This window comes from Diorhabda carinulata, chromosome Y, assembly GCF_026250575.1.
Source record: "Diorhabda carinulata isolate Delta chromosome Y, icDioCari1.1, whole genome shotgun sequence".
NCBI lineage: Eukaryota > Metazoa > Arthropoda > Insecta > Coleoptera > Chrysomelidae > Diorhabda > Diorhabda carinulata.
Window position 1 is genome coordinate 11,287,555 of NC_079473.1, and position 26,113 is coordinate 11,313,667.

A 26,113-nucleotide genomic window follows, 5' to 3' on the forward strand; every position below is an offset into this window, starting at 1 on the left:
TTCCAATACCTTTTAAGCTTATGTCACATTTTGCAGATTTCATCATGCTTAGATCTTCTAGATTTATAATTGTGTACTCATCGCCTCTCATTGTGGTTATTATTATCGCTTATGAATACAGATATATTGATTGTCATTTCTCTTATAAGTATAGCTGAAAAATTTTTGAGTGACCTTACCTTATAATTGTTCTGTATGTCCTTCAAACAGCTTAGACAATTTTTCAAATATTTCCGTATTATTTACCAGTACAGCTCATAATATGTGTTGACAAATGTATGTTTTTATATATTCATAATCATGAATACTACTCGGTACCTATACGGTTTATAACAAAGTCCATAATTCTATATGCTTTTAAAGTTATTCCACTTATTTTACAGTTTCCAGAAAAGACTTTTTTGTTCTAACGAATTTTCGTTTTTAGTTTCGTAATCCGAATTATTTATTTATACAGTGAAAAGTTTCGGACCCAAAACTTGTTGTTATATAAATGACAGATACGCAATAATCTGTCTAATCAAACTAGAAGTCAACTTCACAACGTTGCCGTTTTCCCTTTCAATACAAAAAATATTGTAGGCAACGTTGTAAAATATTATTTTGGTTATAATACGTTGCCTAATATATATATATATATATATATATATATATATATATATATATATATATATATATATATATATATATATATATATATATACTATACAATGGTAATAAACTCCGCCCGGATAAAGGAGGAGGGTTAAGGGGTGAGGCCAGCAACCTGCCCCTCGTAAAAAGAAAAAACGCTCACAGAACTGTCACATTAGCCTCGGAAACTGGACGGAGCATTGACGACGACACGGCACGAAAACGGAAAAAACGAGTATGGAAAGAAAACATAGTAAGACTCGGAAGTTGGAACATTACATCATGGAGCAACAAAGACTATGAGGTGGTCTTAGAAATAGAGAAAAACAAAATAGATTTCTGCGCACATTCAGAGACCAAGAAGAAAGGCAAAGGCAGTCAAAGGTACCAAAACTATATACTGTTTTATAGTGGAGTCGACAAGAACTTGCGAGCACGGGGAGGAGTAGGGTTACTAGTGAATAAAAAATTTGAAAAAGATATTAAGGAAGTACAGTATATAAGTCATAGCATCATACAGATAACAGTAGAGCTGGCCAACGAAAGAACACACCTACTAAGTATATATGCACCGGATGTAAGGAAACCGAAAGAAGAAAGGGAAGCTTTTTTTGATGCCTTGCAAGCTACGTTAGACAAAATAACCAGTAAAGACAAAGTGTTTATTATGGGCGACTTTAACTCAAGAATTGGAAACACAGTTATCCCAGGAATCATGCATAGTTTCAACGAAGACGCAGTGAATGATAACGGAGATATATTGATAGATGTATGCGCCCTCAACGAATTACGTATCAACAACACATATTTTGATCAAAAGGAACAACAAAAGTACACCTTCGCTAACACGAGAGGCCAAAAATCAACTATTGACTACATAATTACAAACAGAAAAGTCCACCCCTCCCAGATACTTGACGTACGGGTATTAACATCGGCAAATATCGGCACACAACACGGTTTAGTATTGTGTAAATACCACGTATCCCACATAATAAAGAAAAGAAAAACACCCAACTACGTATCGAAATTTAATATAGAGTCGCTTAAGGATGAAAGCATTAAATACCTCTATCAAAACAGACTCCGCGAAAAAATTGTCCAAAACCCTTTAAAAGAAACCGACAACGTAGAAGCCGCCTGGGAGAAACTAAAGAATAAAATAAAGAACAGCGCAAAGGAATCCCTAGGAAAAAGAACAATAGACACGAATAGAACACACAATAAACCCTGGTTCACTCTAGAAATTAAGGAACTGGCAAATGAAAAAAAGAAAGCGTACATAAAATACATTATCAATAGAACACAGGAAGAATACGAAGTCTATAAAAGAGTGAGAAATAGAACAACCAACACAATAAAAGAACTGAAAAAAACATACTGGGAAAATTTCTCAGTGGAAATGGAACATGATTTGTACGGAGGCCAGAAAAAATATGGAACATGATACGAAAAAGGAAGAAACCAATCAACGAGGAGGTAGTGATAAATTTTATAAATCAGGAAACATGGGCAGCACATTTTGAGATCCTATATGATAACAACGGAAGCAGGGACGAAGAAGAAATCGCAAACCCGCCATCCCCAAACGAACAGGAAGAAACCATCACATAAAAGAAGTACAAACAACCATAAAGAAACTAAAGAATATAAAATCACCAGGTACAGACAATATACCAAATGAACTACTGAAGAACGGGGGCCCAGAAATCTAAAAAGAATTAATAAAACTGTACAATAAAATAGAAAGAACTGGAGTAATACCCGAAGAATGGAGAGCTAGTGTTACTATACCTATATACAAGAAAGGTTTAAAATCAGATCCAAAGAATTACAGAGGCATAACGCTACTTAGTAGTGTGTTAAAGTTATTTACCAAGATACTTGCAAATAAAATAACTGCTAAGGTAGGCATCTCAGAAGAGCAACAAGGCTTCCGCCCAAACAGATCCACTATAGACGCAATATTTATATTACGCTATAGTCATAACTATAGCGGTTTTGTTTCGTTATGTACAACGCGAAAAATCGTTTTTTTTTCTTTTTTTTTATTTCCGATATGTAAAGATATCATCAATTGATGATTTCGATTAGTTAACGAGATAAACATTTGAAAGTGTTTGGATTTCAAAAATCAACAATTGTCAGAAATATTTTTTTAAGTGAATGAAAGTAAGACGGTTAATAAGTGTTATTTGTATATTAAAATAATAGAAGTTTCAAAATGCCGTCGTCTTTGAGTAAAGAAATCAATTTGTATTACAAAAATTTGGTAGTGACAAAGTTCAATAACTGGTTGAAGTTGGTTAAGGAGAAGAAAAAACAAACTTATCAAGTCCAAAACACAACGGTATCGTTCCAAGCTCCAAAGGAGGAAAAAGATGCTAACGGTAAGAAGATCATAGTGACTCCTGCAGATAAGTTCGATTCGTCACCACCAATGAACTGTAGCGACGCCAATTCCAAGGAAGTTCTAAACAGAAAAGATGTGAAAGAGGAAGAACATATGAACTTTTCGAACGAGAGCTTCTACGAGAAAATGAATTCACTTCAAGAATTTAGAAACGTCGGTCTCTATGTCTACTGCGACTCTTGCGACAAGTATAGATACCTGCCCAACGTGAAAGATCCCCTGGATCTATCTGACAAATGGTATTGTTGGATGAATCCAGATGGGAGGTATAATAGATGCGAAATCAAAGAAGAATCGATCGACGATAAAGAAAAGGAGCTGGTGATATTTAATAAATATAACGCGGGTAGCATCGTCTAGGCGAAAATCGAAGGTTATCCATGGTGGCCGGCTATGGTGGAAGATCCTGATATCGAGAATTATTTTTGCTTGAAAGATTCCTTAGAACCGGTAAGTCTAATATTTCTCTTGGTCACTTTCATTAGATTAGTGTTGTACCATACCATTTTTTTAGTTCATGTCACGTACAAGATGATTTTGTTTTAATATCGAAATTATTAAGTTACCTTACATACAGGGTGATTTTTTTACTTATTCCAATATTTCATTTGGAGTGAAAATCGAAATAAATTTCAAGTTACCTTAAATAGAGTGCGATTTTTTTTATGAATTGAAAGTTGAGAGTGGGAAATTTGTAAACTCATATACATCTTTTATTATTTTTTATATTAAGTTTGTAAATTTTGATGGCCATATACAGGGTGATGAATCGATTTTTTTGCGTAATATATTTCGATAAAATTCTTGAAACGACACAAGGTATTCAATCTATGGAATTAGTCACACTGTGTATTGACGGATAACGATTATTTTCAGACGCACTACCATGTGACATTTTTCGATTCCGACGCGATGACTAGATCTTGGGTGAAGGCCGAAAATTTGAAACCGTTCTTTAAAATTCTCGTTCTAATTTTTGATAAAAATTTGTTAATTTTCTCAATAAAGTTTGTTAAAATATCATTTTTTTTTATTAATTTTATGCAAATCATTTTTTATGCCTGATATAAAAAGTTTCATGCCTTTTCCTTAAATTTCTGAAAAAATCAATTAATTTTTTTATTGAAACGTCATAAATAAGAGTAGCTCCATGATTAACGCGTTTTTTCCGCCGAACAAATCATTTTTATGCTCCTTTCTGTCAATTTGATGCCCAATTCCATTTGGAACAAAAACCTAACCTAACCTAACCTAACTTAACCTAACCACCACAGGGGAGCCCAAGTCGATAGTGACAACAATTTCAAGCTGCTTATACAATTAATAAAGGAGTGAACAGTATAAAATAGAACAACATTGAAATTGTATTAAAACATACATATAAAACAAACGAAGTAAAGCTAAATCCTAAAATATACACAGAACTTCTTTGAAATAAACAAATTTAGTTCTGTCTAGAGGTTGAGTAAATACATCAAGATTATTATCTTTGGAATTTACATAATCTATATATAACTTAGTTAATACAGGATGTTTCTATATTCGACCGATAATGCTTTACCACAGAGAGATCTCAATAAATGATTCATTTTGATATAGAAATACGAACCCTTACGGGGCCTAGTTGTTTAGACTGGAGCAAATTTTGTTTTAAATTGCCTGAATATTTCTAGTTGAAAAACTAATAACATTTTGTGGAGCTAAAACGATCTTTTTTTTTCTTTTTTATAATTTCAAAACTTTCCCATTTTCTGAACAATTCTCGTGTTCATTGGCAAACAAAAACATCATATAAATAGTTTTAGTTTGAAAATAACAAGGTATAAGACATCAATCACTATACAAAATAAGTCAAATCCACTTTATTTACAATCCAAATTACAAATATAACGATATGAATATTCACTATCTTGGAAATTTAAATTCCGGGATCTGATCAAAGTTTATTTCGAACTCTAGTTTCCATAGGTCATCCAATTGTTTTATTCTAATTTCACAAAATCTGGTTGTAATTGTGAAGAATCAGCGTTCACGTCCAATTTGGTGGAGTTTCAATTGAACTTTTCATATCATTGGTTGTTATACTAATAGATGGAGTATTTTCAAAATTCACAGTAGTTCAAGATTCACTCATTTCATTTATTATTTATTCTGCCACTTTTTTATTTTATTCTGTATCCTTATATTTTAAAATTTCAGTAACTGTGTGTCCTCAAAAATATATTCTTCCTCTTCTAAGCCTATCCAAAACTTTATACATATCTCCATTTTTTATTCTGCTTGATTGCGATTGGTTTTTTCTATCAGATCACCAGATGCAACATTTTCCTACAGAAAAATTTAGAAATTACTATATTTAAAATTGGTATTTTCATCCTCAAATCTACTTGATGAAGGACTGGCTTTTCCACTACATTCACTTCAGTATTGTTATTTGATTCTGAATTTGGACATAAATCAATAAATTTTCTCACTTTTTCTACACTTCCTGGCTCTTGCATCTTCATAATATCAAGTTATTTATTGAGTTATGCATTTCTATGATGTATAAATCTTAAAAAATTTTCAAAAGCTTTTGTAAATCAAAACCTGACAAATTATCTTTAAATTCAATGGCATCAACAATTCTATAACTATATTTAAAAATCCATGTTGGTCGCTTTGGATGTTTTCACCAGACCGACCTGAAAAGTTTTAAAATTTCTATACAAAATCTGTTACACTGGGACTTCCTAGAAAACCAAAATAACTTCACATTTTTCAATAATTATGTTTGTCCTTACATCAAAATTAGGAGTTAGTTACATATTCATTGAAAAGTTTAATCAAGACAGATAAAGTGTGTTAAGTAAATGGATTACAAAAACATCTGTGTGAAGATCAATTATAGAAACGAACACAATTATACCAAATCAGAAACAATTTTTCTGTATAGAGAAAATCATAATTTTAAATTAACTTCTGTTAATAATGTGATTTTTCATTATAAGAAACTTTTTTATCAAGAAAAATGGCAAGTAACAAAAGCAGTTCTATACGAATCCCATTATATTATTATCGAAAAAATTGTAATAATAATAATTTCAAATTGTTCACAGTATCCAGTACAATATGAGTAATTATTGAACTTACCACTGAGTTTGAAAGTTGTTCTAATTCAGTCAGAGTAATGATAGTCTTTCCTTTAAGAAATAATCCTTTGATAATTTGCAGTTATTACAAATACCAAAAACAGTTGATATCTTATAAATCACCTCTTCCTCTAGTTTTTTGTATCTTTCGACCAAATGGATCAAATTACATATTTTGTTCAATACCTTTAGTGAGTTACTAATTCAATCAAATAACCATCTGATATCAAATTATACGCTGTAATATTTTGTTTGTTTGTTTATAATAATCATCACTTTTCCCCTTTTGTTTTCTATTATCATCTTCATTAGCCATTCGAAGTATTATATGATCTGGAATTGTCAGTATTGGTATTGCCATTCGTTTTTTTAATGCTCATTTGACTATTCTAAATTTGTCACTATGCAATTCAATCAAATGTTTATTCCATAATTGTATCCATTCGGGTTAAAGATCATTATTGGAGGTATCTTCGGCTCCATTTTTCAATATTTCATACTTATACAATTCGAAATTATGTATGATTGTATCAATCAAGTTCAGAAAAAATCATTTTCATTTACGTTTCAAACGATAAGCATTCTCACATCTTATTTGAACGTTTTAGCTAGTCTCCATTATAGTCTATAATATCTCAACCAAGTCACATACAATCAGAACTTTTCAGGACATTTCTCCATTACTCGTTTAGTTCGATTTGCAAATATAATGTTTAATTTGTAAAAAGTGATTAGTTTGGTTAAATGGCAAGTGCCTTGAAAGTTCTTATTTAAAAACAAGTGATAAGACAAAATTCATTTATTAATAATTTATAATAATAAACATCTCAATGCAAAACTTATTTTTATTAGGCTAGTTTAGAATTTTTAAAAGAAATCCCTAAGAAGTAAGTCCCGTAAGTACATTGCTGATTATTTGAAATATGGTTTTTGTGGTTACTGGCACAGATGACGACCTGCTACTTTAGTGTGTTTTATGTTTCGAAGTATTTGCTGATGAGAGTATGAAACCTTAACAACTGTAAAGATATTCACAAAAAAACATATGTATTTCTTTCGGTAAGAAGAAAAAGAATTCTTAAAGTCAAACTCAATAATGAAAACATCAATTTCTGGTGAGAAAAATAAACAAGTTTCAATTGCATCATATCGCCTATCGTTATTGATAGCTAAAAAAGGAACAAAACACTCTGTAAGGTAGAATCTGAAGTTTCATTCACTGAAAAGGAAACAAAAAAAATCGGTCAAATTCACAGTTACAGTTTTAAAACAAACTTTTCACATCAACTTGATGAGAGTACTGAAGTTGCTTGCTAAGCTAATCTATTAGCCTTTGTTAGGTTTCGATCTCAATTAAAGCATAAAAGAAGAACTGCTTTTTTGCAAGTCTTTATCGTCAAAACGAACATGGGAAAAATTTTTTAAATATCTCGAAGATTTAATTACAGATAACGAAATAAAACGGACAAAAAGGATTGGATGGACGACTGATTGTGCTCGTGCTATGAACTATGTAACTTTCATTAAGTCATTAAGTGCCTAAGCAATCCCGACTATTTGCTATTCTGTGTGATGAAATGGGAAGTGATCACAAAGCATTCCTGCTTCATTGTGAAGTACGGTTTTTGATTTCCTTATTTCCTGTTCCGTGTTGTCCTCAATATTATTTTTATTTTATTATTTCTCACTTTATTATTTCTTGTTCTTTGTTTTCAACATCATTTTCCTCATCTTGGCTCTACTTCACATTACTTTCATCTTGTTTTGACTTCTGGTTTCTTCATTATCTTTTAATATCCTAGTTATTATTTTTATATCGTGTATTTCAATTTTATTCCAGAGCCGATATCCATTCGAGTGTGCTATCACCTGAAGTTTTCTTTTTAACATTCTGTGCGATAAAATGAATGAAAGTGCTGTCAAGATTTTTTGAGCTTGTTAATGAATTATGATTGTTTTTGTTGTAAAATGACGCGATGGGGCATAATTTTATCTTTTTCATTTCCTTATTTCTTGTTCTTTCTTTCTTCATTTTACACTTTTGACTTTTCTGTTTCATGTTTTTTGTTTTCAGCATCATTTTCCTCATCTTGGCTCTTCTTCATATAATACATTCATCTTGTTTTTGAAGGCATGAAACGAAGATTTGTTGGTACATGTCTATAGTAAATTTGTATTCAAATAAAACTAGTTTTTGATATTATTTCATTCAAACATTCTATGTTAGATAAATCAAAAGCATAAACGAATACAGTTACATAGCAATGTTGCCTAGCTTATATTTTTTCATAAACATTCTCGCCAAAATTATTTTCTTCTATAATAAACAAATAAATTGTAAAATTTGACAACATTGAGGTTTACTGTAAGTTGGCTTCAATTATATTCAAACATGTCAGCTGGGTTCATCTTTTTTATTCGTCCAAGGTCAAAGTAAACCAAAGTTCCAAACAAAAGAACTTCGGAATTCATTATAATGATATTAACGGAATTTGTATCTAGTTGTAAAACTTACTTATGTTTAAGTTTTATACGTGAAGATTATGTGAATACAGTTTAAGTAATGAAGTAAATTTTGATTGAAAATGTATATATTTTTTAAATTTGGATTCTTATAGTAGGTATGTACAATTATTTCTCATATTTTCTACACCTTTAACTAAGTAATTTGATATTGCATGTCGTATTCTTTCATCTGATTGTGCCATCATAATCATCATCTTATTGATGTCAGAGTTTTGAACTCAATATACCTATATTTACTTGTGTATTTGAAAATGCTCACGTACACACCACAATATTTTATGTTGATGAATATGACTTAAACAAGCTAAATGCTTTTAAGTTGTTGGCAAGTATTTGAATATCTTTTTTATTAACAAGTATATGCACTACACCAATATTGGAAGTAGTTTACTAATAATTTATTTTTAGGTAAAGGAGCGTGATTTCTAATTTACAAAAATGGCCTCTAATAAAAAAGAATTGTACATACTCTTAACATATTCACCAATTCCACTATGGTAGCTTGATCTGAACTGGGCCTGGAAGTTTGTATTGTAATGTCTGTTAATGTCCAGTTGCAACAAAAGAATTAGATTATTGAAGTAGCAACTAGAGAACCACATCCACCCGGTTTTGAAGATTTTTGCAGTGATTTTATCATTTAGGTAAAATTTTTGGAAATATGATAAAACAATCCCCAACAACACTTTTTTTTAAAATATTTACCTATATATAATGATTGATTTAATAGAAGCGTTTGGATGGATTCACATGGGGACCTTTAGTAGCTTTGGAGTACCTACCTTATGGAATTGCAAGATAAAGATCATTCAAATTAACTGTGGTATTTCTGCACAATAAATATGTGATAGAAAAGATCCTCATATTGTTCTGACCCATCTTACTTGTTTTATTGATTGATGAAAAATGTTGCCAGTGAGTTGATATTTCTCTAAATATTCAATACTTTCCCATAAATTTACTCTTATTCAAAATAATTAGTAGTTCCTCAACAATATTTGATATTAAATCATATAATTTGTTAAGTATTTTAGGTGACTTCCTTTGAAAATCTCAAACTAGTCTGAAAAAAATTACTTTATCAATGTCATGTTTTCATCATTATTTCAAATTATTGTCTTACCAGTTTTTAAATAAGAACTTTCATTTCCATTTCATCACTTTAATCACTTTGTACGAATTCAACACTATATCTGCCAATGAAACTGAATGATTAATGAAGAATTTTCTTGAAAAGTCCTGCATGCATATGACATGGTTGAGTGTAAATTTAGCTTAGCGAATATATTGTAATGCAACTTAATGGTTTATTGTACTCCATGTAAAAGGTATTTTAGAGTTGTTGAATATTCAAGAAACATGTTTGTTTGAATTGGGTGAGGTAATGCCGTTTCTACTGACACATACCCACACACTTATGTTTTATTTTTTTAGCTCCTCAACAACCAGTTGAAAGTATGTTGTTATCAAATCAATCTAATAGAAGCAAAAACGTTGAGAGAACGATAGGGGAACAGTATTCTATTCCTTAATAACATATATAGCTGTCATAAAAATTCCCGATCTCATTTTTTATATTGCTGACTTGCTATACTATTATGACAAAAACTTTTTGTAAATTACTCACATCCAATCCAATTTTACTTTGAAAATTTTTGAATTGTTAACAAGATATTTTCTAAAACGACTCATTTCATTAATAATTCACTTTATTTTCTTCCATTTTTCTGATTTTCATGTCTCTTCTTATTTTAACTTATGCAAGAAGTTATAACTTCATAACTTTCACAGTATGTAAAGTATCTTAAATATTCATATTATTATAACAATTTATGCGCTTAAAAAAAAGTAAAGGTGATAGGAAGCTTTTGTTTTTTTGTAAACATCGCTAGAGTGTAGATTTTTTAATGATATATAATTTGTTTCGATATCTTTTTGCATGATTTGCGAAATTTATCAATGCAAAGGTGATTTCAGATGGTTAGTTGATTGAATTAGTAACTCACTAGAGGCATTGAAAAAAAATTGTGTGTGTCAGCTCCGACGCACGACTGGAGTTTACTCCTTAAGTTCGATAGTCTAACCAGACGCAAAAAGAGTTTATTTAACTTAAAAAAGATTGATACTGTATAAAAGGGTAAATTTGTTAATTAATGAAAATAATGTACATATATAAATATATATTTATTCAATTTATTCATTTCATATACATTTATTATAACTAATCGACGAAATATTTTACATTAAACTTTTTACAATAGTCAATTTCAGATGTGCATAAATATATCATTAGGAATGTTGGTAAATTATGTAATTATTATTATCAGAAACATTGCTCTATCAGAAACAATATCTAAATTCAGTTCAGATTTTAAAAATTTTATTGTCAATCCATCATCTTTGTTAAAATCGCCACTCAGTACTGTTGTTAATATTTAAAAATTATTTATAAAATAAATCATAATAACGTGGAAGAATTTATAGACATCGACAAAAAAATTAATTTTTGGTTAGGTTAGAAATTTTCTATTTTATTATCTAATTTTATGTGTTGTTTACAAATATATATTTATATGAACTACATCGATAATTATTAAAATATTTAATAAATACAAATTGCACAAGCTCATACATAAAATACATGAATTATAACGTACCTTGCAACCACGTGTTTGTTAGATGTTCCGGCAATATCATCTACACCTCTTTCTGCCATAGTTATTCGAAAATATTTTCAGTTCACTTTAGCGGAACACAATGATAAAAATTAAAACTTCACAATAACAATATTAATTATTGACATTTATAATAAAAACAGCAATGACACTGACAAATTAGAAAGTTGCGCATCATAGGGTGCGCACAAAAACGTAACGAGGTCATTCATCGATAGATTTTACTCCTCACATTTTTCTCATACCGGGCCCCTTATATATGCAAATCGATTCTTAAGGAGTAAACTCCAAAAATATGGAATTTGATCCATTTGGTCGAAAGATACAAAAAACTACAGGAAGAGGTGATTCAACTGTTTTTGGTATTTGTAATAACTGCAAATCATCAATGGATTATTTCTTGAAGGAAATACTAGCTATGATTACTCAGACTGACTTAGAACAACTTCCAAATTCAGTGGTAAGTTCAATAATTACTCATTTTGTACTGGATATTGTGAACAATTTAAAATTTTTGTATCTCTTAGATAAACCCCAACAAATTGGTATTGTGTGTTACATAACCCTAAAGTGGTGAAAACATTATTTTCGAGTAGGTAACCTCAAATATTTGAGAATCCCAAAGTGGAGGGTAATTGTCGTCCCCGATTTGAACTATACGACATGTATTGATAAGTTGGTAGCCTAGACCAGTTCCATGCATAACCAAAATATTGCGTTACCATAGCATACCGAACGATAACTTATTAAAAGTGTCAGTATTAAGTTTTACGTCAAAGACGTAAACCAGAGTTACGCAATAAATTGAAAGAATAAATAATGCCACCGAAATTGTGAAAATCGAAAAATTGGAGTATTGAGCCATCATCAAGTACCTGTATTTAGAAGTGTTAAGAGGTGAGCAGATTTACAAGGTAAGATGATGTCCGAAGGGAAAGCCAGCCCTGTGTCAGTCCGCGAAAATATCGATACAGTTTATGACAACAAAGCAACAATGGATGGAATAGCGACACTCTCGTTTTCCCAGACCTAAGGAGTTTCGTGTCCAAAAATGTGCTGGAAAAGTTCTTGCTCCAGTTTTTTGGGATTGCCATGGAGTAATTATGATTGATTTTTTTAATAAGGGTAGAACAATAACTGGAGATTACTATTCGACATTACTGACCACTCAACTGAAAAAAAGTTCAATAGGTCGTAAATTTTCTTCCAACGAAGAGGTAATAAAAGGTGTGGAGGTCTGGTTGCGTAATAAAATATTTTGACATTGAAATTTTGTTTGGTTCTATAGTAGGCTAAGAATTTTTCAATACATCCTTGTATCAACACAGAACTGCATAACGCAATAAATAACTAAAGGAATTTCTTGGTTGTCTAGGGTTGTTTTCTGGGATCTCCGATTATAACAACGTCATATCTATCATTTTCTTTAACCTTAACAATTTTGTGACGATCTAAAAATTTTCTCTTCAATTTTGGATTAGATGTATATACTTCAAAGGGTGTGGTACTTATGTTTCGCTGATAGGTCGAATTCGAGGCAGTCTGTACTTTGTCAACGTATTTGTACCACTTTCCTGGCTCTTCCAAACTGAGTTTTGTTAAGACTGGTATAAGGGTCCTATTTACCCTTTCCACTTGTCCATTACCTCGTGGGACTCCACAAGTTGTTAACGCATGTTTTCGAATTTTTCAGAACGGAACGCGGATCCTCTGTCAGATATTATCCTTGACGGGCTTCCAAATATTTTACGCTGACATCATATCACTTCGTTCGTCGTGGTTGATTTTGTTGATTTTAGGATGAAGCATTCCTTCTTTCTTTCGTACAGGACGAGGTGATATATTTTACGCTATTTTTCAATACAACATGTCACTTCTTTCGTCGTGGTTGATTTTGTTGGGTAAAGCCACACAAATTTGGAAAAGTCATCAACTACCACAAAAATGTGCTGATAATTTTTTTTTTCACTTCATTGGTCCTAATTGGTCGACAATACGTATCTAGCTGACCTAGCTTTTGTATAGGATGAAGCATTCATTCTTTCTTTCCTTCCTTTTTATTCCATAATATACAAGGTATACAGTTATTTTTAATCGTTTCTATTTTGTCTTTTAGTCTTGGTATGTAAAATTCCTTGTTTACTACTCCTTGTGTTTTTTTCTTTAAAAAATTTCCTATCTCGTGGACTTTTATTATTATTTTTTAAGTCTGCATATTCTTTGGAATGGCACTTTTTCTGCATATTCTGCAGCTGTCTTTAATACAAGTTTTAGTCTTTCCATCCCCTCCTCTTCGTTCGCACTCAAGATGATAACATGTAGTAGTAGGGGAGCCTACAATTCTAAATGGGGATTTATTCGAGCGTCATAGAGACCTATTAGGTTGCAAAGTTTAGATGATAAAAAGAAAAAATGTTATATAATATATACCTTTTCATCGGTGGGGAAAGCGGCTATAGATTTTTAAATATGTATAAAAATACTGTTGCATGGACATACTCGAGCGCGTCAGATATTGATAGCATCAATGTCCTACGTATTTTTAATACTGTACGTATGTTAATCTGATCATTTGCATGATGTGGGTGATTGTACGTAAGGGTTAAAAATAAAAAAAAAAAAAATTTAATAGATCGCGTCAGGTTTTCTAAGGGGGTGTTGAGTGCACCAAAAAAAAAGCTCTCATTCAATAATCTGACGATTTCGATCTGACGCAAACTCGCGGCCATTATTATAATGTGCAAAAAAAATTGACCATTTCGAAATACTCAAGCGCGTCAGATTAAGATATATGTTGTTCATCTTTGCGTTCTTGACGTGCTGTCTCATAATCTGACGATTATCTAAAGGGAATTGCCTAATCTCATAAAAAAATCTTTTTTTTCAATTTTTTAAATTTTTCTAATGTAAATTTAATTGTTTTTTGTAAAGTTGTTTCACCACAAAATACGCACTTTAAAATAATATCACTCATATTAAATGTTTATAAACTTTAAGTCAAATTACTAATATTAAATTAACAAAATAAATCGAAACGTTGGAAACACGTTGATAAATATCACGCCACGAACGAGTCTCTGTGATCATTTAGGTATCATCCAGCTGAACGCATTAAACTTTATCGACAGCTTTTTATTATTTCGGCTTGCGAAAATCGTCAGATTATATATTTTTCGTTATCCTTGAATTATTTCCTTCAAAATAAAAAAAAAAATTTGGCTACGCTCGAGAATGTCGAGATGACGTTTTTTTTACAACTTTGCAGCCTTCCCCTTTCTTTACGTCACTCTCAAATTGTCAGATTAGTGGAAAATACACTTCTTAGCTTGTAATTAACTCACCCTACCTTAATCTGACGCGCTCAAGAATTTCTAATGATCAATTTTTTTTTACTAATCTGATCGCTTATCCTTCACGGGCGGCCTTATATATGGGGCTCATATTTGGTGGAGGTACTTAACCGGATACAAGGTATCGCCCTGTATATTAATCTGCCGCGCTTTAGTAAATCCCGAAATCCCCGCTTGGGCTCCCCTACTATAGTATATAACGTACATTCTAGCAGTCAACTCCCTGAAGACATGAGCGATGAATCGTTGGAAAACTGCTGGACTACTACACATTCCAAATGGACATTTCATAAACTCGTACTGACTAATCGGCGTTACAAAAGAAGTATATTTTGTGCTGCTTGCTTCAACAGGTACATGAAAAAATCCATTTTTCAATTCAAGTGTGCTGAATATCGTTGCTCTCTGTGAGCTGTCTAGGACATCTTCAATAAGGGGAAGTGGAAATCTATAGCGTATTATATTTTTATTTAATTTCCGATACACGCAACAAATTCTGGTTCGGCCATCCTTTTTTCTCACTAGTACAATAGGACTAGCGAAATCCGAACAACTCGGTTTTCCATCTTTTAACCATTCCTCTATCTGTCTATCTACTTCTTCTTTTTCGGGTGCCGATAGTCTTCTTGGTCGCTCATAAATCGGTTCTTCGCTTTTCAGTACAATTTTCACCACTATATTCGTTGTCTTCACTTTGAGTGGTTTGTAGTTTTCTCTTAATTTCTTCACTTCCTCCCTCAAAAACCACGTAGAACCTAACGAGTTCTCCTCGGTTCGCCGTCATAAGAAAAACAAATGTAAAACTTTTATAATTTTGCGTTTTGCATGCGTATTGTTGTGACCAATTCTACCTACAGAACTTAACGTTGTCATGATTAAAATAAAAGATTTATTCTACCTTTCTACTCAGAAGACAAATATGCTATATAAAAAAATATCTCGTTTTTACAGCAAAAGAAAAAACAAAATTATCATCTGGAATAATAAAAGGAATATGAACAGTGTAGTCTTCTTTAAATTAGCAGGTTTGTCTTAACACTTTATTTTACAATGTTCTGCTATTGCGTACAGCTCTAATGATCAATTTAACAACGGAAAGTCTATTAGAAGAAGAGCAATCACAAAGTGAATGTAGTGGAAAAGCCAGTCCTTCATCAAGTGGTTTTGAGGATAACTTTGCGAATGAAGAGGTAAGATGAAAATACCAATTTTAAATATAGTAATTTCTAAATTTGTCTGTAGGAAAATGTTGCATCTGGTGATCTGATAGAAAAAACCAATCGCAATCAAGCAGAATATAAGGATACAGAAAAAAATTAAAAAGTAGCAGAATAAATAATAAATGAAATTAGTGATTCTAGAACTACTGAGAATATTGACAATACTCCATCTATTAGTATAACAACCAATAATATGAGTAGTTCAATTGATTCCCTGCCAAATTGGACATTGATCGCTGATTCTTCACAATTGCAACCAGATTTTGTGAAATTAGGATAAAACAATTGGATTATCTATGGAAACTCTAGTTCGAAATACACTTGGATTAGATAATGTTCGCCAAAAGCTCCGGGATTAGAATGTTCCATGACTTTGTTCAATAACCGTCGATCAAATCCGGGTATTTAAATTTCCATAGATATATTTGTAATTTGGATTGTAAATAAAGTGAATTCGACTTATATTTTGGATTGATTGATGTCTTATACCTAGTTATTTTCAAACTAAAACTATTTAGATAATGTTTCTGTTTGCCATTGAATACGAGAATTGTTCAGAAAATGGGAAAGTTTTGAAATTAAGAAAAGTTACTTCAAATACTGACGCTAAATATCCATAACAAAAACCGATTCGTAGATTGTACCTCAATTAAGCTTATTCCAATTATTAAATGATGGTTTTATGTTGTGTCCAAAACGTATCATATAGAAGATGAAATTATAGATGCAACTGGGAGTTGTTTCGGCCAAGGAAATTTAACAGTAGATCTAGCTTCAGAATTCACGCTGAAGTAAATCGAATCGAAAAGAATATAGAGTTTTTCACAAAAATGGCAGATGAAAATGAATGGAATAATTAGGAAAGTCCAAACCAGAATTTCCAAGATATAACCTCTTGCAGTATACAGTAACTTTCCATATCTCCGATTGAAGCCGTTTTGACCTTAATGAAACAACTTCCTGCACTCCCCGCTCTTCTAGAAACTCTTGATAGTTCAACGGAAGGTAGAGGAAGTAATGTTTGTGCTTTCCTGCACTCTATTCTGTCGTAAGAGTTCTCATTCGATGTCTTAGTTCTGTCTGAGAAACTTGGAATAACCTTACCTTCAATTCCAAGCAGAGTACATGGATATGCACAAAGCTTCTCAACTCAGATACAGAGAATTCAGGAAAAACGAGTCAACAGTTGTCCACACTTTTATCCGTTAAATCCACAACTTTTCTTGAAATAGGTTGTTCAGTGAAAATTGAAAATCAAGTACTCGTCTGCTTCCGATCTTTCCAGGTTGGTTCTCACATTTTCCGAGTCGAACTTTCGTCAATTTACTATCACTCTTCTATTATGATGAATATTAATTTTAGAAAATACAAGTATGTTACAACAACCAAATTTTTTTAGTTTAAGTAATTCTTCGCCCACTGCTGTTTTTCTTTTCTATTCTTTTTACGATACGCAACAATATTCTACCCTAATTGTAGCGTAAAAAAATGTTGAGAATCTTATATTTGTGCATCGAAATTACGCGAAAAAAATTGCTATTTTCAAGTTGTTTTATATTGAAAAATAGATAAAATTGATTGACTTGGACATAAGAAAAATTATCGGCTTGATAGTTGAATAATGAATTTAGTCATATTTATGAAATTTTTGTGCCAAATGGAATTGGGCATCAAATTGACGGAAACGGGCATAAAAATGATTGGATCTGTGGTCAACGTACTAATCATGGAATTACTCATATTTATGACGCTTTAAGACAATATAATTTAATTTTTTTGGAAATTTATTTAAATTTAAAAAATTGGATTTTTTCAACAAACTTTATTTAGAAAATTAACAAATTTTTATCAAAAATTAGAACAGAAATTTGAATTCCGACAGAATTTTTTTAAAAATCACGACACCGCCACTCAAAAGTATCTTTCTGCTATTCTCCTTATACTTCGTCCAATTTCTCTTCTTCTACTTCTTCGTAGTCTTCGTTTGATTGGATTGCACAGTGACAAATTGACATATGTAAAAGAAGCATTAAGAAAACGAATACCAATACTGACAACTCCACATCAGATAATACTTCGAATAGAAATAATAAAGATGAATATTTAAATACAATAATTATATGTAAAAACTTATGGTATACATGTTGATTGTACAATGAATCGACACTGAGGACATACAGACAGCTGCCGAAAATTTGTTGAATGAACATATTACAAAAGTAGAAATCCTTAAAAGATACTATGAAGATAAGAAGAATATTCACATTGAGAAATCCAAGACATGTAGTACTATTACCACACTCACTGTGATTCGACTGTCTGACACCTGTTTCGATGTTCTCCGTTAGTCTCTATGTGTTTTGTACAAAACAAAAAAATATTACCGAGTATAATTTCATTAAGATCGTCAGTTGATTAAAGTAGTAATCTCACTAAAGGCATTGAACAAAATATGTAATTTGATTAGATATCTATCATTACTCAGATTGAATTAGAACAACTTCCAAATTCAGTGGTAAGTTCAATAATTACTCATTTTGTACTGGATATTGTGAACAATTTAAAATTTTTATATCTCTTAGATAAACCCCAACAAATTGGTATTGTGTGTTACATAACCCTAAAGTGATGAAAACGTTATTTTCGAGTAGATAAACTCAAATATTTCAGATCCCTAAAACCCTTTTCGTAGAAAATATGTATTGTTTTAATTTTTGTTTCCGCTCTAACTCCTTCATTATCTCGAAGTCGAGCAACATTACTAACTAATTGAACCGGGAAATATAAAAAGCTTTTAAATTTTAAAAATCTGTTCCCACTTTCACGAATAAATTCAAGGCATTTTTATTTTGTAAATTAGTTTTTCTTTGTCCTTGCAAAATGAAGTACCCAATAGGTCCCTTGCTTCGGGTAATTCATCAGTATTCATGTTTGTTTCCTGTTTTCATTTTTTATTGGAACCTCAATATCAGTGACATTATTAGAACATTTTCCTTATTGGTTATAAGAGAGTCTCACTCTTGGAAGCACTTAAAATTTCAGATGAGTGTAATAATTCAATTTAGGAAAATATAGATGAAGCGGATCTTTCCGACTGATGTAAAATACAGAATATGCAATAAATATGCATATTGATGAGTATGATTTACACAAGCTAAATGCTTTTAAGAGGTTGACAATATCTAATACTAATGAATGTATCACCTCTTACCAAATAGTAATTACAAAGTTAGATCGATAAAGTCCATTACTTTTTGAAACGGCAACACTGCACATGTCAATAAGCAGTGTTGTTTTATTACTATATCTATACACCAAAAAATTGCTAACAATAATTTATTCAAACTGCTTAAGTTATTTAAACAACTTTTTTTATAAACATTGAATATATTGATTAAATCTGAATTAACTATATGTCAAAAAAAACTCGTGTGAAGAACAGCAAGGGCACGGAGGTAAACGTATCAATAGTTTTGGAGCTCAACAAGATTTGAAATGTTTATAAAAAAATTCATGTATATCTTATATGAAAAAATAATCTAAATAAAACAATTAAAAAACAAAATTAAGATTATTACTTCATCAAAAGGTTATATCAGTCTGAAAGATCCGCTTCATGCAAATTTTTAGAAATTTAATTATTTCACTCACCTGAAACTTTAAGTGTTTCTGAAAGTATGAATAACTCTTGTAACCAACAAGAAAAATGTTCTTATAATGTCATTGATATTAAGGTTCCAATAAAATTAGAAACTTTGCAGGAAATCTCAGCAGTTCTGATTTCGATACACTGATGAAGGCCAAGAAAAAATAGGAGTATTCTGAAAAATAGAGTGGCTGTTTAAAGAAAATATCTCTTCAAATTAAATTCGAAATCTGTGAAAAAATAGGTTTTACGGAAATTATTGGTAAATTTGTCACTCAGAAAGCCAGAAAGATTATTTTATAATTAGGTAATTATAATGATTAGGTACCTAGTCTGTAAACTGTAGAACAACTGATAGATATACTTTTTTGTTGAGTATTGAGTTGGTACTTTTTTTATGCGAAGGTAATAATATTGTTTGTTTTTTATTTTGATAAAGTATTTCGTTGATATTATATAAGCTGGCCAAAAAAATAAAGTTTTCAAATTTTATTTGCATTTTTACTCATGAATCACTTCTTCACAACGATTGTGACGTAGGAATACGATAAAAATTCGTAACTATCTAATCTATTTTTTCCTAAAAACTGAAAAATGACAAAACTGCAGATTAACTATCAAGTTAAAGGCATTTGACCTTGAACAGGAAAAGAATTTAGCCAGCGGCGCTAGATAATACAGTGAAGGTTGTAAATTACATTAAGTCGCAGCCTAAGCAATCCCGACTTTTTGCCATTCTGTGCGATGAAATGAATGAAAGTGCTGTCAAGATTGTTTGGGCTTGTTAATGAATTATGATTGTTTTTGTTGTAAAATGACGAGATGGGGCATAATTGTATCTTTTTGATTTCCTTATTTATTGTTCTTTCTTTCTTCTTTTACACTTTTGACTTTTCTGTTTCTTGTTTTTTTTTGACTACTGCTTTCCTTATAATCTTTCAACATCCGAGTAATGATTTTAACTTTATAATATTCACCGAATTCCACATCTCCTTGTATTTCAATTTTATTCCAGAGTCGATATACAATAAATATAAAAAGGATTTTCTAAAAATTTAAAACTAAGACTAATATGTCACTTGAACAATATCTAAACACTCAAAAATATTTCACTCTAACAAATCTATTCAAAATTTTTTTCTTGAAAATATTTTTATTTAAGAAAATAACGATAAACCTCCAAGGAAAAAATCATGTCTAGTTAAGATGTATCGGTATAATTCCGCAATACCGTCAATCTCCAGTGTCAGTCAGAGCATTGAATGAAAACGTTAGCCCTCCAAAAAGAAGAAAGTAAGATTTGATCTCGAAAATATATCTATATTCACTTACAACAAAACTGCTTTCAAGAAAAAGATTAATCCGATTTAAATCCGTCAGACCTACAGCATCCAGTCAAAATTTTTCACAAACTGATATGAATAGAGAAAGATCATGGCGACTTGATTCCGCAATTTTACCGACATCGAATCGGTATATGACACTGATTGAAATAAATGAAAAAAACCATTTCGATATGGTTCCGCAAGTCTATCGCCATCCAGAGACACTAGTGTACAAATTGCAGAAAAATAACGATATTCTTCCACGAAGAACATCAATCCCGTTTGTCGCGGCAATGCCGTCAACATCTTATGAAAATAAATTAGAAATAGATTTTTGTGACTGCTTGAATTTAACAGTCATGCCATGGTTGCTTTGGAGAACGCTTAAAATGTGGTTCTAAGAAATGTGGACCAGAATCTGAGTTTAATCGACCGTTTTACATTAACAGAATCATTTATTTACATTCTGAAAAGGTTATCACAAACCTTTTGATGAAGTAATAATCTTAATTGTGTTTTTTAATTGTTTTGAAGAAAAATGTTTACATATGTGTTCGAAATTAAAGGTATTTAGATTATTTTTTCATATAAGATACATGAATTTTTTTATAAAAATTTCAAATCTTGTTGAGCTCCCAAACTATTGATACGTTTCTCAACACTGCATATTGACAATATATTCAATGTTTGTAAAAAAAGTTGTTTAAATAACTTAAACAGTTTGAATAAATTATTGTTAGCAATTTTTTGGTGTATAGATATAGTAATAAAACAACACTGCTTATTGACATGTGCAGTGTTGCCGTTTCAGTTGGGAGGCGGAAAATTCAAAAAGTGATGGACTTATCGATCTAGCTTTGTAATTACTATTTGGGAAGAGGTGATTCATTCATTAGTATTAGATATTGCCAACCTCTTAAAAGCATTTAGATTGTGTAAATCATACTCATCAACATGCATATTTATTGCATATTCTGTATTTTATAACGATGTCTGAAAGAGCTGCTTCATCTAAATTTTCCTAAATTGAATTATTACACTCATTGGAAACTTTAAGTGGTTCTAAGAGTAAGACTCTTGTAACCAACAAGAAGAATGTTCTAATGATGTCACTGGTATTGAAGTTCCAATAAAAAAGAAACAGGAAACAAACATGAATACTGATGAATTACCCGAAGCAAGGGACCTATTGGGTACTACATTTTGCAAGGACTTTGTGGTAGCGAAAAACTAATTAATAAAAAAATGCATCAAATTTATTGATGAAAGTGGGGACAGATTTTTCAAATTTAAATTCATCAAAAACATTTTTAACCATTCCGTCAACCAAGAAAAGCCTTTTACATTAGCCTACAGAATGTTGTTATTGAGTAGAGAGTGAGTTTACTAATTCAATCAACTGACGATCTTAAATCAAATTATATTCGGTAATATTTTTTTGTTTTGTACAAAACACATAAATACTAACAGAGAATAGGAGAACATCGAAACAGGCGTCAGTCAGTGTAATAGTGAGTGTGGTAATAGTAGTACATGTCTTGGATTTCTCAATGTGAATATTCTTCTTATCTTCATAGTATCTTTAAGGACTTTTACTTTTGTAATATGTTCATTCAACAAATTTTCGGAAACTGTGTGTATGTTCTCAGTGTCGATTCATTGTACAATCAACCAAACAACATGTATATCATAAGTTTTTACATATATTTATTGTAATTAAATATTTAATTACAATATTAAATGATAAGCATTCTCACCTCTTACTCGAACTTATTCTCAAAGTCACACTCAGTAATGAAAACAGCAATTTCTGGTGAGCAAAATAGACAAGCTACAATTGCATTATATCGCCTATTTGTATTGATAGCTGAAAAAGGAACAAACACTCTGTAGGGTAGAATCTGAAGTTTCATTCACTGAAAAGGAAACAAAAAATATCGGTCAAATTCACAGTTAAAGTTTTAAAACAAACTTTTCACATCAACTTAATGAAAGTACTGAAGTCGCTTGCTAAGCTAATCTATTAGCCTTTGTTAGGTTTCGATCCCAATTAAAGCTTAAAAGAAGAACTGCTTTTTTGCAAGTCTTTATTGTCAAAACCAACAAAGGGAAAATTTTTTTTAAATATCTCGAAGATTTAATTACAGATATCGAAATAAAACGGACAAAAAGGATTGGATGGACGACTGATGGTGCTCGTGCTATGAACTGAAGGTTGTAACTTTCATTAAGTCACGGCCTAAGCAATCCCGACTTTTTGCTATTCTGTGTGATGAAATGGGAAGTGATCACAAAGCATTCCTGCTTTATTGTGAAGTACGGTTTTTGATTTCCTTATTTCCTGTTCCTTGTTGTCCTCAATATTATTTTTATTTTATTATTTCTCACTTTATTGTTTCTTGTTCTTTGTTTTCAACATCATTTTCCTCATCTTGGCTCCATTTTTATATCGTGTATTTCAATTTTATTCCAGAGCCGATATCCATACGAGTATGCTATCACCTGAAGTTTTTTATTTTTCTTGTCAAATTTTGAGGTTTTTTTCTAAATGTTTGGCATAAGCATCTGAGCCAAATACACTTAGATTCCCAATAAACATTTTCTGTAACTTATGGTGATTCCTAGTTATATAAAGACTATATAAAGGTAATGAAATTATATAAAAAGGTTACGAAGTTTCCCAATAAACATTTTCTGTAACTTATGGTGATTCCTAGTTATATAAAGACTATATAAAGGTAATGAAATTATATAAAAACGTTACGAAGTTTTAGTAACTTTAGTAACACAGTTATATTACGGTTTTATAAAATTTCTGTAACTTGTGGGTATATAAAGAAGTGGTATAACTGTTTCCATCACCATTTAATAAAACATGTAGTAACTGTTACTAATGTGTTTTATAACAAATTTATATAAGGTTTTCCGTTACCTAAATTAGATAATTATATAGGCACCGAGTTATATAATAGTGTTTCTAAACACAATTTAAAAAATTGGGGATTATTAGTCCTATATATCCTAGGATATACAAACACTAATAATCCCCAATTTTTAATAGCTAGCCCAGTTTTTAATAGCTATTAAAAACTTTGGGTAACCAAGTTAGGGACAACAATTTCTTTTATATACATCAGTTACCTTAAGTAAAATCAATTGCCCTTATATATATAAACTTATTACAGATGACGATTGAAAAATGGTTGCCGGTGTCGATTGTCGAATAAGAATATATTATTAAGATACAAAGTTAATACTGCTAACAGTACTAACACCAGTTGTTTGTGAGCAGTGAGCAGCAGCAGTGTAATAAACATTAATTTATTATTGTAAAATATCGCTATGTTACGAAATTAGAAAAAAATAAAGCACAGCTCTGCGTTTCGGCGGAAAGTGACAAAAAATTTTAAGCGAATCGTAGATTGTGTACCGAGGTTACTGCTACTGTTAGACAGATAAATACTGAATTTTTTCCGCCACCAGATATTCCTCAAATTACAGAACAAAATGATAGCAGTCCAACGCCAACGACGGCAGAAAATGATCTTACTACTACTCGTCTGGAGACAAATCGTTTTAAAGCCAACAGAAAAGCATCCGTACTAAGATCACTCACCAACTCTGTATGTACTGCTTTCGTAACGCAACAAACAAAGAGGCATATGTAAGCTTTGGATACCTTGTATCCTCTTCCGGATTTATTTTTGATCGACATAGGTCCGGCATAATCAACGCCGACAAATTCAAACGGATGTCTCGATTTCAAACGCATTTCTGGTAAAGGCGCCATTATGGGTTGAGTTTGAGTGGGTTTATACCTAAAACATGGAATGCATTTTCGCACAACGTTTTTAACTAATGCGCGTCCGCCTACAATCCAGAACCTTTCACGAAGCGTAACCAACGTGTGCTGCGGTCCAGCGTGCATCAATCGTAAATGCGTGTTCCTTACTAGTAACTCGGCTAAATGACTTTTAGACGATAAAATTGCCGGGTGTTTTTTCTCAAAAGCAAATTTGGCATTGGTTAACCGTCCGCCAACTCGTAAAATGCCATCGCGGTCCAAAAACAGATTAAGACTAATAATTTTGCAGTCAGCGGCAGGTTTATTCTTGTTCAATTTGTTAATATCACGATGAAAGAATTCGCCTTGCGATAATTTTGTCAAACAGTTTAATGCACCGTCTAATTCAGAAACTTCCAATGGTCCACTATTACTTAGTTCAGGATTTCCCTTGGCCTTACAGTTTAAATAGAAACATCTTATATATGCGGTGATTCGCTTGAGTTTATTTACGTCCGAAAAATGTTTAATAAAATCATTTTCTGAACACGAGATAAGTAAATTAACCTTTTGTTTGCGAATATCGGGCAAATTTTCGTTTTTGTTAGGACATTCAGGCCAGCTCTCCTTTCTTTCTTTTAGAAATGGAGGCCCCTCCCACCACAGCGAGTTATTCAATAAATTTCTGGGTTTTACACCTCTCGATACGAGGTCTGCGGGATTGCTTTTAGTCGGTACGTGACGCCAGCTATCAGCTGCCGACAAGTCTTGGATTTCGGCGACACGATTAGCAACGAAGGGCTTCAATTGATTGGGTGGATACTTCAGCCATCCCAAAACTACCGTTGAATCTGACCAGTAAACGCACTGATCAATTTTTATACGTAATGACCTTTTGACTTCATTCGACAATCTGACTAAGGTTACGGCTGCCATTAACTCGAGTCGCGGCAGCGTAACGGTCTTTAACGGTGCGGCCTTGGACTTTGCGCATAGAAGACTTGTAAACACTTCACCATTCGCGTCGATAGATCTCAGGTATATACAAGATCCGAATGCATCTTCGGACGCATCCGAAAATCCGTGCATTTCGATCCTAACAGCACCTTGGCATATAGCGCGTCTCGCGATGCTCAAGGAGTTTAGTATCGGCAAATCGGCCTTAAATTCACTCCAAAACCTTTCGATTTTTATTGGGACTACCTCGTCCCACGATAGCCTCTCCAGCCACAACTTTTGCAGCTATATTTTCATTAGAATGACACTTGGCGATAGGAGGCCCAAGGGGTCCCAAATTTGTGAGACGTTAGAAAGTATGCTTCGTTTAGAAACCTTGGTTTCAGATATGTCAGATATACTAAACACTAATTTATCGCCAGAAGGCTGCCACATAATGCCTAATGTTTTTGC

At 31.7% G+C, this 26,113-nt stretch overlaps 2 protein-coding genes across 2 annotated transcripts; one reads left to right on the forward strand and one right to left on the reverse strand.

Annotated features, from left to right (window-relative positions):
- The first annotated feature begins 710 nt into the window (after positions 1-710).
- LOC130902935 (craniofacial development protein 2-like) lies at positions 711-2,080 on the forward strand. The gene is made up of 2 exons (XM_057815224.1): positions 711-744; positions 813-2,080. Exons 1-2 carry the CDS (start codon positions 711-713, stop codon positions 2,078-2,080), a joined length of 1,302 nt encoding a protein of 433 aa, XP_057671207.1.
- A 159-nt stretch (positions 2,081-2,239) lies between these two features.
- LOC130902936 (uncharacterized) lies at positions 2,240-25,792 on the reverse strand. Its single transcript, XM_057815225.1, has 4 exons — positions 24,804-25,792; positions 24,536-24,737; positions 15,251-15,493; positions 2,240-2,344 (listed from the first exon to the last, which is right to left on the reverse strand). The coding sequence occupies exons 1-4, from the start codon at positions 25,790-25,792 to the stop codon at positions 2,240-2,242; spliced, it is 1,539 nt and encodes a 512-aa protein (XP_057671208.1).
- Between the last annotated feature and the right edge of the window lie 321 nt (positions 25,793-26,113).

What these genes read in the sequence shown, in the direction of transcription:
- LOC130902935 (XM_057815224.1), top strand. Translation starts at nt 711, where the DNA reads ATGGTAATAAACTCCGCCCGGATAAAGGAGGAGG. An exon ending in CGCCCGGATAAAGGAGGAGG is followed by an intron (nt 745 to 812) that starts GTTAAGGGGTGA and finishes CTGTCACATTAG; the next exon opens with CCTCGGAAACTGGACGGAGC.
- LOC130902936 (XM_057815225.1), bottom strand. Translation starts at nt 25,792, where the DNA reads ATGCACGGATTTTCGGATGCGTCCGAAGATGCATTCGGATCTTGTATA. An exon ending in TTGGTTACGCTTCGTGAAAG is followed by an intron (nt 24,738 to 24,803) that starts GTTCTGGATTGT and finishes TCCATGTTTTAG; the next exon opens with GTATAAACCCACTCAAACTC. An exon ending in TCGCTAGTCCTATTGTACTA is followed by an intron (nt 2,345 to 15,250) that starts GTGAGAAAAAAG and finishes AATTCTTTTTAG; the next exon opens with ATTTCTGGGCCCCCGTTCTT.